Source organism: Lissotriton vulgaris, chromosome 3_1 (assembly GCF_964263255.1).
Source record: "Lissotriton vulgaris chromosome 3_1, aLisVul1.2, whole genome shotgun sequence".
Classification (NCBI taxonomy): Eukaryota; Metazoa; Chordata; class Amphibia; order Caudata; family Salamandridae; genus Lissotriton; species Lissotriton vulgaris.
Window position 1 is genome coordinate 1,029,712,301 of NC_141689.1, and position 17,382 is coordinate 1,029,729,682.

The 17,382-nt window shown below is 42.9% G+C and overlaps 1 protein-coding gene across 2 annotated transcripts in view; it reads right to left on the reverse strand.

Annotated features, from left to right (window-relative positions):
* RIC1 (RIC1 partner of RAB6A GEF complex) overlaps window positions 1-17,382 on the reverse strand; it is a 979,735-nt gene that overhangs the window by 251,666 nt on the left and 710,687 nt on the right. For both annotated transcript variants that reach the window (XM_086961422.1, XM_086961421.1), the window contains exons 14-16: window positions 17,105-17,215; window positions 12,810-12,899; window positions 5,790-5,950 (exon numbers count right to left, since the gene is read on the reverse strand). In XM_086961422.1, coding sequence (XP_086817548.1) covers window positions 5,790-5,950; window positions 12,810-12,899; window positions 17,105-17,215 — 362 coding nt within the window. The remainder of the gene's footprint in view (window positions 1-5,789; window positions 5,951-12,809; window positions 12,900-17,104; window positions 17,216-17,382) is intronic.

The window sequence follows — 17,382 nt, forward strand, 5'->3', positions numbered from 1 at the left end:
TATCGAAAATAATATAAAATGGAATCCTATATTCTCTGCCGGGCGGGCTGGGTAGCCGCGCCCCTCTCCATTCATAGCCATCCCTCCGGGGCGGGGCCGCCTCCTCGGGAGTGAGTGACTTCACACTCATTTGAAGAGTACTACCGGCCGTGAGCGGGCACCATGGCGAAGAGCAGCCGGGCGCTGAGGAGGGTGATCACCGACTTGGCGGAGTGCCCGGCTCACGGCAGGATGACGGCTGTGCGGCGCGCCTCCGTTACCGGGTATTCTAATTATTCTCGCTGTTCATAGACGAGCCTTTTTTAGTGCTAAGTGTGTGGTGTATGCATACTGACACCTCCTTGTCTCGTGACTGGGAGAGAGCCCCTCGCTGTGCGTGAGCTTGCACTGTCCAAGCAGGTTTTTAATGCGGGCCCCGGAGGCGTTTCATGCTGGTCGGAGACGCTTTACTGTCTTGAGTTTAAATGTGGCACAGGCGCTCTCTTGGTTGGGGGAGGGCGCACACCGCATATGAATTGATAGTTGCGCTCTTCACAGACCGGTTTACTTTAGTGGGGGGGTGGCGGGTGAAGTGTCTTATTTTAATTAGAGGAATTACACTTTTAAATGAAAGCCTGGCTGGTAAGAAAAAGTGGCCATGAATATTCTAAGCCATAGCTTTTGACAGGTCAGTTTATCATGTTACCAGAGATTATAGTGTGTTCCTGCCCTCACACAGTCCCCTTCAATCTACCTAGCTGCGCAGTGTTGCTGTAGTATGCTGTGTGTTGTCTGTGGAAAGGGATATTTTCTTTTAAAGAAATAAGTACTGTTGTGATTTTAGTGAATTCCTTTACAGGTTGTGATTGATTACTTGTGGTTCAGTGATACCTAGCTATACGTTATATTGCATCTGAGTTTGATATGTATTCAGTGTTATGTTTAATGTGTTCTGTTGGTGGTGTTTGTTGCTTAAAATAACAGTTGTGTGAGCCTCAACTTAAAAATAACAGTAACAACACAAACATCTTCATGACTTATACGCACAAGTGCAGCTGCAGTATTTGTGTAGTTGTGTACCATTTATGCAGGTGTGTCCCAAACTGTGAGTGCAGCCCACTGGTGGGTCCTTTGTTGGTTAACAAAAGTCCAAGCAACAAATAACGATGAATTCAAATGTATTTCCGTAGTCACATTTGCTGTACTTCAAAGACAGAGGCCAAATGTTAGTCTGTCTTCTAACAAATTGCTGCTTTTGTAGGTTTCGGCTGCAAAAAAGCTGCGCAAGCAGCTTTTGCGCAGGAGAAATCTATTGAGTTACAGTATGTGGCTCTGGAATCCGCCCTCTGTTTCATTGGCTAGCTCCATAAATAGAGGCTAGCCATTGGAACAGAGAGGCGTCCGTCATGGCCGGACCAGATTCGGGGGCGTTCCCGAGAATTTTTGGCTTTTGGCTACGTCATGCTACGTCAGCCAAAAGCCGGGAACGCCCCCGAATCTGGTCCGGCCGGGCCGTGCTTGCTGCTGTCCTGCCTTCCTCCGTGTCCCTCCTCCCGACGTCCCCCCTCCCCTCGCTGTCCTGTGCACGTTTCCCGCCGTCCGTGTCCTCTCCCGCCCCCCTCGTCCTCTCCCGCCCCCCTCCCGCCGTCCGTGTCCTCTTCCGCCGTTTGTGTCCTCTCCCGCCCCCCCCCCCCCCCCTGTGCTGAATCAGAAAAGCCCATTGGTCACTGCCAGATTGTCCTATTGGCTAATCCGACTCTGCCCCATAGAATTCTACAGCGTGGTATGACCTTTGATGACACTGAAATCTTAGACAAACCCTAAGGGGTCAAGCATTGCCGGCCTTTGGTCTTGGGAAAGGCAGGCACGTTGATCAATGTGTTCAGAGACCAATAGAAGTGACCAGCGTAATGCCAGGCAACTGTTTGTATACAAGTAGGAATAGTGAGGAACTAACGACTGGAAGGCGGGTAAAAGCTCATATTCGTCCAATGCAAGCTCTATGGGCGGGGTTTGCTCGCAGGTGAGAGCGGAAGAAAATGGCGTCTGTTGGCGGCTCCCGGTGGCAGAACAACTTTACGGTTTTAATTTATATTTTAATACTTCTCGCGGAGATCTTACTGGCAGACCAGACTGACGAATATCTGAAGCGGGAGCATTCCCTGAGCAAGCCGTACGGGGGTAAGAAATGGCGCTTGTGGACTAGAGTTAAAGACTAAGATGCAGGCGAACTCTGGGGGTAAAGTGGAGTCACGTGAGAAGGGCAGGCTTGCTGTCAGCTGCCGTACCTTTAAGTCCTGTGTACGCTCAAGTATAAGTTATCATTTAACATCGTCCCTGACGAGGCACGGTGGCTTTTTCGGACAGCCGGAGTCTGGTTTTGTAATTTAGATGTGTTTTGACTATGTGGGTAGATCCGGACTGACCATTCTGCCGCCCTGGTATTTAAACGTCAGACAGCAGGCTAGGTGGTTGCTTTCAGAGAAGGATGGGCTCCCGAGTACCATGGCCTTATTTTAGCAACAATCTCCTGCGGGGTAGGGCTAGAGTGATCGTTTTCTTTAGTGTTGATTTTGGTTCCTAGCCAGACACTGGAAATGGGGTCCGACTTTTTAACCTTATGGATTTGTACAGAACATGATCTATCTTTGCAAATTATGTACCTTCCCTCCATCACAGATTACAACATTATCTAGGAACATTTTGCGACCACCCCCTGCAAATTGCCACAAGTCCTGCGAGCTCGGTAAGGTGCTGCGCCGCCTGCACACTCACCTCCTGCACACTGGGTACAAACTCCAGCCGCCCCTGCACACACTACACCCCTGCCACAAATCGTGGGAACTAGGCATGGGGCTGCTCCGTCTTTTTTCACGTGTCTGCCATCTGAACTGTTGGTACTCACTTCTGCCCTCACTGTGGACAGTTGCTAACAGTGTAGACCAACCATGTCCTTTGATTGCCATCACTTTCCATTCGTGCTCTGCACTCTTCAGTTATTTACAGAGTCTGGCACAGAGTCTGGCACAGGGACTTATCTTTGAGGTTCTAGTTTTAAAGGTCCCCAACAAAGTTGCTCTGAAAAGCTCATGCCTTACATTAAACCTTTTCAAGCCCTTTGGTTGTAAACGGTACAGCAGCTACGCGTTGATTTCTGATGGTTACTCTGTTAAAGAAGCTATTCGTTACTTTACATGTCGGGTTTTACACAGGGATATGTATTGAAAGTAACCATTGTTAATATTTTTCTTCATTAAATAATTTGACAGGTTGGATTTTTCTACTTCATAGTTTGCACCACTAAGAGAAATGTCATAAATAGTCTGTATTTAGAGTGTGTTTCTGTTCTCTTGTTGACAGTCATTAGAATGAGTAATGAGACTCCTTAGCTCAGCTGTCTTTTGAAGGCAAATGATCCTTCGTGGTTTACCCCGAACAGCATGAATCCTCTGTCATGTGGTTAGCCTCACTTCTACACTCGTTAGTCTAAGGTCTCTACTTCTGCTGATGGTCTTAAGAACGTAATACAGATGCTTTAAGGCACAACCATGAGAATGAATTGTGTCTTTTGTATGTAGGAAAAACCTTTACTATTGGATAAGTAATAAATACAATTTTTATCCTTTACACATTTCACTTTAATCACGCAAGCTTATCTGCTTCGAGTAAAGTGTACAGGGTGTGTGTTCACTTGCTGTAAGGAAATGTGGTTCTTTCGGAAATATCACATTTAACTTCCTTTCCAGGCCAGTTTACAAATAGAGCAAAAGCAAACCTGTACTATCAAGGCCAAGCTCTGTGTGTGTGTGTGTGTGCGGCTGGCTGTGTGTGTGTGTGTGTGTGTGTGCGGCTGGCTGTGTGTGTGTGTGTGCGGCTGGCTGTGTGTGTGTGTGTGTGTGTGCGGCTGGCTGTGTGTGCGGCTGGCTGTGTGTGCGGCTGGCTGTGTGTGTGTGTGTGTGCGGCTGGCTGTGTGTGTGTGTGTGTGTGTGTGTGTGCGGCTGGCTGTGTGTGCGGCTGGCTGTGTGTGTGTGTGTGTGCGGCTGGCTGTGTGTGTGTGTGTGTGTGTGCGGCTGGCTGTGTGTGTGTGCGGCTGGCTGTGTGTGTGTGCGGCTGGCTGTGTGTGTGTGTCCGGCTGGCTGTGTGTGTGTGCCCGGCTGGCTGTGTGTGTGTGCCCGGCTGGCTGTGTGTGTGTGCCCGGCTGGCTGTGTGTGTGCGCGGCTGGCTCTGTGTGTGTGTGTGGCTGGCTCTGTGAGTGTGTGTGTGCGCGCGGCTGGCTGTGTGTGTGTGTGTGTGTGACTCTGTGTGTGTGTGTGGGTGCAAATGCAATAGGTCTCACATTTGTGAGAGATTAAGCTATTGCCATTGTATATGACAATGCCATTTATTTATCTGTTTCCAAAACCAACACATAAATACAAATGTTGTCATTTACAATGCCAATAGCTCTAACTTTTCCAAAGGCGAAACCATTGCATTGTAAATGCTTGTTTTTAGTGGGTTTCAGCCAGCCCTCTTCATTCATTCGCTTTATTTTGTGTCATCAACGTTTTTCATCCGCCCCAAAGCTTACAGTATAGGGCAGTGGGTCAGCTCACTTCAGCCTGGCAGCTTCTACAACAATACATTTTGCAAACACCATGCCAAAGAAAACAATCGCTGACAAAACCAAAAGGCTGGTAGCCAACACCAGACCTACAGGATTTGCCAATTCTTATTATGAAGGTATTGTGTATTCATTCTGCCCAGAAGAGATAGACAGGTGCAACAGGCTGTTCTGTTACTAGATGGTATGCTTCTACAGGCAAACAAGAAATACTACCTTCAAAATACAATGTGATGAGGACTTATTTGCACAATTTTCTTCAGGTATTTCAGTCACCCATTCATTTATTGATTGCATTCTACTATGTACAGAAAGGTAATCCGGCCTAGAAAAGAAAAAGGTGCAGTGCAACGGCCTATTACCATTGTCTGCTCCTCAATAACATTGAGTAGTGTCTCAGTAAAACAATTTGTAATACCAAAAACATACTGCAAGTTACTTCTTCCCATTTACTGCTTCCGATTTGTCTTCAGAACTCTTCCTAGTGATTTTAAACTAAGAAATGTGCAAATTAAAGGGTAATGTGAACTTCTGAATGAGATAGGCGTCAGCCAGAAAACTGCATACAAGCTCCCAAGATCCCCTGCACACAAGATAGTTTTTCAGGACAGCAGACAATATGTCCTGTTAAAGTACTGTAATCACAGGATATTTTTCTCAACTTTCCCTACCTCACAATCACATTCTGAAGTGCAGGAGTTGGATTTGACTCATGCTTTCGTTCAAGAGATCCCAGTGGATTAACACTACATTGTGCACAACTTGAATAACATAAGACAAAATAATAACAAAACCCCACACGCTGGTTCCCATGCATGTTGTGCCATAGCAGGGTCTAATGTTCTACCAAATAAACCGAAGGAACCTATAGAATGCCTATGGGACTGAGAAAGTGGGACACAGTTGGAACCGTACATGCATCAATGCTTCCTTATTGCTTTTACTTTTTACTATGGATATGTGCTGTAATCTTTCTGAACCTGGAAGACAAACTACAAGTCTGTAGGAAGGATACTGGGACATTAGGAGTAGCTGAGAACTACAAACACATTTCAAAGTAACACAAAAATCGAAACAATCTTCTTTATTGTTAACAGGTTTGAAAAAAAGTTAAGAATAACTCACTATAAACAAAAGGTCAAATCATTTAGGAGCATATATACTCAAATTCAGGATCACTGGTTATTCTTCCTCTGTTTGTACTCACCCATCTTGCCTTCTTTCAATACTGTAAAGGCAGATTGAACAGTCTTCTCTAAATAATATCACCATATTACGGAAGACGCTGAGTAACAAGGTCTCCGACTGCACTTTGGTAATGTGAGCAAAAGCATTATCTAGGTTTGCTGTCCGTAAGTAGACTCTCAGCTGAAAATAAAGATCATGTTTTAGTACTATTATATCACAGTAAGGAAACTCAAACAAGATAATCTACTTATATATATATATATATATATATATATATATATATATATATTCATAAAAACAACAACCACAATGCACGGAAATGAGAATTGAACATAAGGTAGCTTCTTCACAAATCAATATACCTTCTTTACAAATCAATATACCTTGGCTGGTTACCATCATGAAGATTTGGATGGCAAATACAAAAACATAATCTCGGTTCAGTCAGTGAGTACTCTATAGGTTCTGTCTTTTGAACATTTTTACTCTGGAATTTTGATGTAGTTATTTAACATGCAGGTCTCTCTTGCTTCTTTAACAGCACATAGGCTAGGGGGCACTGTTACTAAACTAAAATATAGGTAGAAATGGAAATAAATCAAAATAAGATAAGCTTTGATATCATATATGTATAAGTAGTAATACCTCTGTGGCAGGGGTATCTACTGTGGACCAACGAGGGAAGAAACTATGCCAGATTTGTAGAACCACTGACTATATAAATGATGGTTGTTCAAAATGAAAGCCTGCACAGAATCTCACTCGAGGTTTTGCATATCAAAATAATGTAAATAGGTGGTGAAAATGTAACCCACTGACTACAACGCCAAGATGTTTGTTACTTGCTGTCCCACAACATTCAAAGGGCAAAGCTAGACACTGTGTGCCTAGAAAAGAGTTCATTTCAAACCGTATTTCCACACAGTATGTGACTAAAAGGCAGATAAAACTGAAGAGAACTTAGAAGAGTAAATCAGGGCTTTTGAAGATCAAGATGCCTCTGACATCAAATTTCAGTAATGCTTTATTGAAAGAACATCTGAGCTGTATTCTAAAGAAATGGCGAAGTCAGGCCTGGACTTTGGTGCAAGTTCCGAGATATTAGGAAACAACTGGAACATTAAAAAGAAGTATTGTATTCACTTTCTTCATGTACCATGCCTGTTTTGATGAGCTTATTTGGCGCAATCTACCACAGGCACCAAAACTACTAAAACAAGGATTTTAAAAAACTCATCTCATGAACCGCTTCACAAACCAGTTGGAAGCCTAAGGTTGCAAAACTTAACAGTGGTCTAAAAATTGATGTTAATCTCAAGAAACAGAGCAAATAATGCAAAATAAGCTTCTTTAATTATATTAGTAAGGAATGTAAATAAAACTGGAACTAGAAATAAACTGGTAGGTTGATTTGCTTCAGAGAAAAACTTCACCCTTGTGTAAACAGTATACTTACGAAAACTTACCCACAAGCGTGGCCGAACGAGTCAGTACCACTTTCAATTTTACTTTGCTAGCTGACTTCAACCTTCATTTTGACTCCTCATCAGACCATATAGCTGCCACTTTGGCAGACGATCTAGCAGCCCTGCAACTCACCCAACGGGTTACTACCCCTACGCACGTCAAAGGCCACTTTCTGGACCCTGTTTTCAGCAATTGCCCTGATCTTTTAGCCGGGTCACCAATCCCTTTGCCTTGGACAGACCACTTCCTGGTCCCTATCAGCTGGACCTCGCTCAAACCTTTATCAACTGTACCCACTTCTAGGCTCATGCGAGCCTGGTACCGTCTCGCGGTTGATAACTGGTCTATCAAACTTGCCAGCATGCAACCCCGTAATCACGAGGATCCTGGCCTAGCCACCCAGGCCTACGTTAACTGGATCACGCAAACCCTAGACGCTACACTCCCAATAAGTAAGATTACGCTGAAGCGCCCCCATAAAACTGCCCCATGGTACACGGAGGCTCTCAAAGACAAAAAACGTCTATGTAGAAGATCGGAAAGACGATGGCGTTTAGACTACTCGGTAGACAATAAAACCCGCTACCGAGAATCTATCAGCGAATATAAAGCTCAAGTAAAAGCAGCCCAGGCCTCCTATTTCTCCAATAGAATTCTGCTGGCCAAGTCAAAGCCTAAGGAGTTTTTTATATCGTGAAACAGTTAATGAAACCCCCCCCCTCCCCTGCAGGCCGTAAAATCCACCACCCACTGTAATAACGTTGCTGTGTTTTTCTACCAGAAAGTAAATACTATCTACTCAGCCTTCCCCCCTAAAAAGATTACCTCTTTAATCCATTCGAATAAACCCCCAGCTCCCCCCCCCTTGTCTACCTCAAGCCACTCTGACTCACTTTCCCCTACTAGATCTTACAACTCTTGAATCTTTAGCGCAGAGAGTTAAATCCGGACCCCCGGACGACCCAGCCCCGTCAGACATAATAATGGCTGCTTCTCAGATCACCCTGCCTATAATCAGAGAGGTATTAAATGCATCCAGTACCTCCAGCACTGTCCCAGCCGTCTGGAAGCAGGCCATGGTCAGATCGTTACTGAAGAAACCCAACCTAGACCCGACTGACCTGGGTAACTACCGACCCATCTCTCTGCTCCCATGGGTGAGCAAGATCTTGGAAAAATTCATAAATCAACAGCTAGTAAACTTTTTGGAAGTTCATCACTTACTAGACCCCACCCAGACGGGTTTCAGACCGAAACACGGGACCGAGACCGCCCTCCTCATGGTCACCGAGGAGGTTAGAAAAATCAAGGATCAAGGAGGATCAGTGGCAGTGATCCTCCTTGACCTAAGCGCGGCATTTGACACGGTCAGTCACGACACCTTATTGTACTGTTTGTCCTATGCCGGGATTAAGGATAAAGCCTGGTCATGGTTTAAGTCCTTTTTAGAGGACAGATCTTTTAGAGTCTTTGAGGGGGGAGTCTGTGTCCTCCAGTAGACCTCTGAAGTGCGGAGTTCCCCAGGGCTCCTCTCTGAGCCCCGCACTTTTCAACCTGTACATGAGGCCACTGGCTGAGGTCGTCCGTCCATTCGGGGTTAAGTTTATCTCTTATGCGGACAACACGCAGCTGGTGGTCTCACTGGCGCAGGAGGTCAACCGGCCTATGCCAGGTGGGCTTAGAGAATGCCTAGAAGAGGTGAAAACCTGGATGTCCTCATCATCCCTCAAGATGAATGGGGACAAAACGGAGCTGATGCTCCTAGGCCCCCCAGACCTCTGCCTCCCCGCCTCATTGTGGCCCTCATGTCTGGGTCTCCCTCCAACTCCCAAAGATAATATCAAGAGCCTCGGAGTGTGGTTGGACAGATCTCTATCTTTCAACGTTCAGGCCACAAAACTTTCAGCCACTTGTTTTGGCATCACGAGGATGTTAAAGAAAATCTTCCCCCTCCTCCCCATGGAAGCCAAACAGGTGGCTATACAGGGGCTAATACAATCACGCCTTGATTTTAACAATGTGCTCTATCTCGGCCCCCCAGAGTACACCTTGCGCAGGCTGCAGACAGTGCAGAACTGCGCAGCCCGCCTACTGCTTGAGATCCCTCGCAGTCAATCTGTGAGGGCCGGACTGGTCAGCCTTCATTGGCTACCGGTTCGCCAGAGAATTCTTTTTAAGGCAATGTGTATAGCCCATAAAGCTTTCTGGGACACAGGCCCTAGCATTACTCGCGACTTAGTCACTCACTACACTCCCAACAGAAGTCTTCGCTCCAGCCAGACCTTTTTAGCAGTGGGCCCACAATGCGGCCAGGACCTGGAATACCCTGCCACTGCACTTCCGAGCCAATTCCAATCTTTCCGTGTTTCGCAAGCAGCTAAAGACCTTCCTTTTTAACTTACTCCTTTAATCTTCAGCTAACCTCCTTACAGCTCTCTGGTAGATTCAGGTTATTGTTTAAGCGCTTGGACGCCTCCGGGCAGCAATTCGCGCTCTATAAATCCACATCTAATCTATATGGAAAATTAGTAAAGGTAAGAGCGACTACGAAAGTCACTTTAATGGTAAGGAACTCTAGGACAGATCATAAAAGTTCTAATTATTTTCTTAACCACAAACTGGCCCACAACATGCGGCTGTAATTTCTTACAAGAAATTGGAATCTTACAATCTTAAGTGCTGATACACACTATATCCTCTCAGATAGCAAGTCAATTTTTCTTTTGACATCTGCATACCTTTTTAGGTCTCGCCTAGGCAGAGCTTGCAGTCTCTCTTTAAGAAATGGTGTTTCAGATATGGACTGAAAGCTCCGCCCATTTTCCGCCAATCTTTTCAATTGGCTCCTCTTACTGTCTTTTGTAAATGATAGCTTTTGATTCGTGAATAGTCTTAGTAGTCCCTCCTTAGTACCTTCTTATCTCTTTTTGTAACCTCCCATGAGACCTGCCCTTTAGCGTGTTGTTACTCTGTATGTTTTATTTACAGTCAGTGAGCACTATTTTCTTAAATGACTTTCACCTATTGCATTCATGGCATGCTCTCCTGCAACCACTTGTTTTTTTTAAGCAGCGCGGGCACGCTTTAACTTATCTTATGTTTTTTGCTTCAACAATGGCGGCTGCCATATTGACGCTACACACGCCATAATATATCTTTGTGAAAGTACAGCAGTTTTAAATCGCCTTATTTTCTTTCTTTTTTAACACCGCGTAACGCTTCACATTTAAGAATGGCGCCAGAGGATTTCTTGTGATATGCAGGGCTCGCCCACATCAATCAACACACTCGCAAACCACACAGTCAACGATAGTGCCCACGCCGCTCCAGCTTATTTAAACTCTCTCAGGTACACAAAGCTTCTCTTCTCCGTCCCACCCGCCGGCCAATTGTCATCGATTGGGACGTCATCTAAACGTCACACAGGGTACGCCTACACCAGTAAACCCGGGAGGTTACCCAGGTCAGAATAGGGTTTCGTATGAGACGGGTTGTCTGCAAGCCAAGACACTGGTACTTTTGCTGGAGGCAATAGGGCTCACTATTCCACAGTTTTTCTTTTTTTACATGGATGATCCGCCAGGTTTTACATTGACAATTGAGCAGAAGGGTGCCTGCGGCTGCGACAACCGGTCTCCACAGGACACTCTTCATTTTGTACTTTTGTGCCCCTTTTTTAAGTATCCTAGGCGTAAATTTCTGGTGGAGATTTTAAAAAAAGAGAAGCTTTGTCATGCTAAAACTGCTTTACTCTTTTTGCAGAGAGCAAACGACCCATGGACACTCTGTTGTATTATGAATTTTATTAAGATTGCAGTAAGGTTAAGAAACACAAGAGGAGAGGGTTAACAATTGGATCATGGAAGAATATATATTTTTTATCTGATATTATATGCAATCAAGATGTTGTTCAGATGTAATTTAATTCTTTTTTTAACTTTGTATATATGTGTACTTTTATGATGTTTTTTAATCATCGAATAAAGAATTACTGAACTGAACACGGATGACGTCTTAATGTTTCCTTATAAGTTTGCAAAAAATAGCGGCAGTTCAATTTGTCTGTAGGCATTGTATTGCATACAAATGACAAATGGCCTGTTTTTATCCCTATTTGGTCGATTCGGTTAACAAGGCTTGTACTTGTAGATGCTGCAGCTGTGGGTATCTCTCCTCCGTCTTTCATCGCTGTGGATCCTGCTCAAGCTTTGGTCTCACCATTCACAGAGTGAGTGAGCTATCAACAGATGCTGGCCTTCACAGCTGGTAAACTTTGAAAGAAGTGCCAGGAATTAAAGCTTTCTGCCACTGTGAAAGAAGAACCACATCACAGGGCTAAAACAAGCATTTGCAGTGCAATGGGTCTTGCATTACTGAGAGTTTGAGCTACTGGCATTGCATTATTATTTGCAATGCCAATAGCTCAAACTTAAAGTAATGCGAGATCTATTGCATTGCAAATGCTTGTTTATATCTTCCTTTGCTTCTCAGTACAGTTTCATATACTCGTTTACGATGCCTTTAGTACACCCAGCCTCCACCATGCCACTAAAGCCTTTCCTCCGTGGAATCCTTATCCACCTCCTGTGTTGCATTCCTCTTGGAATGAGTTGGTGTCACTGCCCATTAACTCTGAACAACCTCATGCAACAGTGCAAATTATTTTCATGACTGTATTCTAACCCTGTTCAACTTCTTCTCAGCCTTCGTGACATTGTACTTTAACATTAATTTGTACTTTAACATTAATTCTAATTCTTCTCTTCAGACCAGTATGGTTCCTTCTCTTTTTTTAAAGAATGTTGCCACAGCTCTGTTTTGTCCCCTGGTGAGGTCCTTGTGGGACCCCACCACCAGGCCTAGAGGGTCAGGGTATTCCTATCATGCCACCTTATGTTTTTGTTTTTCATTTTTCTTGGGACTCGGCCAAGATGACTGCCACCACTTCCTGGTTAAAGTGGTGGCACCAGAAGATCTGTCAAATCCAATGACCCTAGGCATACCTAGATATACATAAATCTTTTTTTTTTAATTAGTTAAAAACTACTGCACAAATGTACACAAAATTACAGAAAGTCTTTCTGGACCAAGCTCTAGCTTTCTGCCAAATTTGGTGTAATTTCGCTTACCGGTTCGGGCTATAGTAGTGTCTAAAATTCCTATGGGAAATTGCAGCATGGGGGAAAAAGTGCTTTGCCCCCACCTTTCTCGGCCCATGCTTGACAAATCACCCAAAACTTTCCAGATAGCAGCTGAATTGACTAGCACACTAGTTTTTAAACTTTTGTGAAGATTAATCAAACGACGCAAAAGTTATCAGCAAAACAAAAAATGCTTTTCCTATGGAAACTAGGTCCTAACTATAACTTCCTACTGGTGACCGCCAGTAGGTAATATATAAAAAACACACCCAATTATATGTATGTATATAAATATATACATATACATATATATATATAAATATACACACACATATAGATATACACACACTTTTTGGAACAAACAGGTTCCTTCAAAACTTGTAAGGCATATGTGCAAAATGATTTCATTTTTTTGGAATCTAGTGTCTCACCTCTTCTTGATGATCATTTAAATTGTAACATGCAAGCACAATGAACTCATTCCACCACGCCAAACCTCCGCTCACCATCATGTTTTGCTCCTAAAGAAACAAACACAGTTCATAAATAAAACTTAAAAGGCATAGAGAAACCACAAAATATGTGAAAAAATAAAACACATTACACTACCCTTCTGATCAATGAAGATGCACATAATTTCTTAGCTCATTAGAGACCAGATGAAATTTCCATTCCAGCTGAAAACTTCCACTTTCACTCAAAATGGGAATTATAAGTAGTGAGGTAGTTTCGACAGCGGATCCACCAGCTGAAAGTAGAATGGGTAATAGAACTTTTCCACGCTACTCCCCATTTTACATAAACCTATTCAAGAAAACTAATTATCCCCATACCAGACCAAAGTACTACCAATATATCCAGTATCGATATGACTGAATCTAGTATTACCACCTGAAATCAAGGGCCAACTCGCAATGACAGTCACAACACATAAGCACTCTCACTTCCGAAAAGTAAATGTTGATGTATTTTTTCATGACAATACCATTAAGCGTTGCAAAAATATGTTTCCCATTTGGAAATGCATCCCAGACTATGTCATGATCCAACTGATTCCACAGACCAGAAGAAAAAGTCAATAGGTCTGTGGGCTTATCTTCTGCAGAACAATATCTAGTAGTGGTTTTGTGGGCATGCACTTATCACCCTTGCTACCACCGTCCCCACTAACCTTGCGATCTTTTACAGCATTGCCTGTCTTTCTTTCTCTATTGTCTCTATAATTGTCTACTTCATTGTAATGGCATCTACTTAACTGTACTGCTGGTGAGAGCTTGAAAGAGGTTAAGAAAGCAACTTTAATGACCTAGCTGTTTAATTACTGATGAGACTATTTACCCCTAAAATAATGCTAATAATAATGGGCCATATGTATCAAAAATGAGTTTTGCGATTCTCAAATTGCGATTTTTAGCGAATCGCAATTAGAGAATCGCAAAATGCAATGTATGTAGGATTTGCTAAAAGTTTTCTAATCCTAAATATTCCTTATTTGCGAATCGCAAATTGCGATTCGCATTTAAGGAATACCTTCCCATTCATTCCTGTGGGCTAGGAGGGAACTAAGAATGAATGAGAAGACATTCTCAATTTGCGATTACCAATTACAGAAGCACAAATTGAGAATGCAATTTCAAGGTTGCAAGGGTGCCAAAAGGATACCCTGTGGCACCCCTGAAATATGGAGATGTGCACATTTTGCTCACATACATGCCCTAAAGGCATGTATGTGCGACATATGGCACTTTAAAAAAAATCAAAAAGGGGCTTTTTTAAAGAAAATCACAAATTACCACCAACTTGAAGTTGGTGGTAATTTGCAATTCCTTAAGGCCAAATAGCACATTTCTGGTGCTTTCAGATTTGCATTCATTGAATTTGCAACATTTTCCGATGGCCTTTTGGAATGATAAATCCCAAAAGCCTTTTTCCAATACGCAAATGTGCAGATTCTGAGAATCTGTCCGTTTGCAAACGGTAAAAAGGCTTGATACATAAGGCCGAATGTCAATTAAGTTTCTTCTAATATTGCTCTTTATATTCCAATCTATCTGCGAAGGTATAGCTGAAAAAAAATGAAACCTATTGGGAAGGGCACACATCCTATCCAGGTTTAAAACAAAAAAAAAAGAGCATAAAGCCAAGATTATCCAAAATGACCAATTCCTTTGGGAAATGTCTGGTACAATGTACGTGGTATAATTAGTGAGGCAAGACTGTGGCCTGTCTTGTAGCTGTTATGCTAACTATCATCATCAGGAAGATAAGGCCGTGGCAAGTCATATGTATAACACCATCCTAGACGTCTTTCGTCCCTATCTTATCTCCAGTGCATGAGCAGACGTTCCCTAGTCAAGAAGATCTCCACATGTCGTTGTGTGAAGTCACTTCCTGTAGAATGACTATAAAAAGAATTCAATTTTCTTACTGAAAGTTTTGGAATGAATTAAAAGTACAATTTTTCACCTCTCTCTATAGTGATTTTAGTGACTGACTTTTTCCATTTTTTCTTTACATTCTATACCCCCGTTTTTCGCTGGGTTTGTTTCTACCTTATCTCAGGGTGGGTTTGGGGCCTAGTTTTTCTTCTGGTCTTTCTCCATCGTCAATCAAGAGATTCTTATTGCCAAGGAGGTTTTTTTCTGCCTATGGGCCACTTCCAACTGTTGGCACACTCTTAATGTGGCACTTGACACCTTCAAGTTTAACTTTGTACAGGATGACACCATGGTAACTGTGAGGAGTAACCCTTTCTTTGAGTAATGAAGAACAGTAAGTGAAAGGTTCCCACTGCATCTTGCCTTTGGCAGGGTGTAATGTCTTAACCATGAATATTTCTCTGGATTTAGCACAAACTTTGCAGCCACAGGGTCAGCACTTACTTGTTAAAACAGATGTTAGCATAAAGGACTCTGGACATTCCAGTAGCCACTTTGGGAATCTCATGAAACTAGGGCACTTTTAGAAATCCCTGACGGTGCTATGTTGGTTCTTAGTTAACGCATGACTAAGCCAAGGTACGGACTTTGTTGGTTGCCTTCCTACGGCTGCCATGACTTGATTAACACATTTAGTAACAGTCTTCACTCCTTGCTTGGATAATTAAGGCACTTTTTAACTTGTATTTAACAGTATGTTTGAGCATCCCGGCGGTGAACATTTAGCAGTGGAGCTCTTTGTGACAGCCAGCCTTTTACTTGTAACTTAGTGCAAGGTGACATTGTGGTTACTGGGAGGAGCCCCCTTTTCCTTACCCAATCTAGACGAGTGAAGGAAAGCCTTCCACATCATTCTGCCCTTAAATGTTTTTAAAAGTGTTAACCGTTTAACCACTCTTGTAAGCTGATGTGCCAACAGCAGATCTGTACAGTTTTTGGAATAAATGTACCTTTATAACGCATATCTTTGGATAACATTTTGGACGGGTTCACAAGACATGGGGAGGTGGTCGGTAACAGAACTGAATACAGCGGGTCACAAACCCCGTGGATCGATGATGCTTCAAGACAAATGCAGGGCTGATAACTATGTACATAAAGTACACCAAGCTCGCACCAGGCATACAATATGCAGATAAGTATCAATTTTAGGTATCTATTTGAAGGTTTACCCCATGGACACATTTTATTTTAGTTGAAAATGTGTTTAAGAATATCACAGAGGTCAGTTTGCTGCCCTTAACCACAGGGCAGATGGCAAAGGTTGGTATGTGATGCTGAATCAGACTGTGATAACAAGCAAAGCATGCTACCTTTCTTGACACAAATCAAGATAGTAATAAGGTGACATTATTTAAAGCTCTCCACTTTCAGGGATTTAGCAACTTATCCAGATGGAGAAACAAAATCATATTCATCCAAGAAAATGGAATTTATCTTCTCATGTTCAGAACATGCTCTACACATTAAAACTGGGGTCATTAGACCTATCTGCAGCCTCAAGTTCACCAATCATGTCAGGTATGACAGACAGAAGAAACTGTGCAGAGATGATCATTATAGCGGTCTTCTCTTCCTCACAAAGCTTCTTGTGGACTTGGACCTTCGTATAAGTGCAACTTAGCTAAAAGAAAAAAACACATGCAACCCACTTTCACATAATGTATAATGCAGCAAAACCTATATAATTAAGTTTATAATTGGAGACTTCCGTAAATAAGAAAATTATGTAACCGAGAGAAAGGTTCCTGGAATAATCTAATTTCCCTTGGCACTGATTAACTTTGCAAGCTGCCCATCACAAATGGTGGCTAACAAGAAGAATAAAACAAGCATAGTAGTACAATTCAAAACAAAATATTATAGCCTTATAGCCCGCCGTAGCGGGCTATACCGGCTATTAAAGGCCCGCTGAATCGTTAAAGGCCCGAGCCGAAGACGAGGGACTTTAACGAGACAGCGGGACTTTAATAGCCGGTATAGCCCTGCTACGAAGGGCTATAAGGCTATAAGAACATTCTTCCACTAGAGGGCAGAATGTTCTAACAAATTAAACAAAGGGTTCTCGAAGCTCGAGGGGATATAAATCCCCTCGAGCTAAGAGAGGCCTTTGTACAACATTGGAATGTTGCTCTGCGAGCCTTTACCGGCCAGTAGAAGCAGGGAGCACTCCATTGTCTGCAATGGAGCTTCCAACATTCCAATGTTCTAATACAAAATATTGCCAGAAAGTAAAGGTTTCAAAATCATACAAAAAATCTGTTTCCAAAACTGGTTTAGGCACTCACCTGCGTTATATTTCCAAACAACTTCCATTTCTTAGTTAGTAAGGAATAATGTGCAAAACCAAACTTGCCGACAACAGCAACATTCTTTCCCAACTTGTCAATTGTTGAGATCTATACAAAGTAGGGTAAAAAAAATCATGTTGAACACTTTCTTGAACACTAAGTGAATAAAGATGCTGCACTTTCCTATTAACATGTCTCTATTCAATCTGCTTTCCAGCAAGTATGCATTTGAATATTTACCCAACATCAGACAAGATTTCTGAAAAACATGCAGT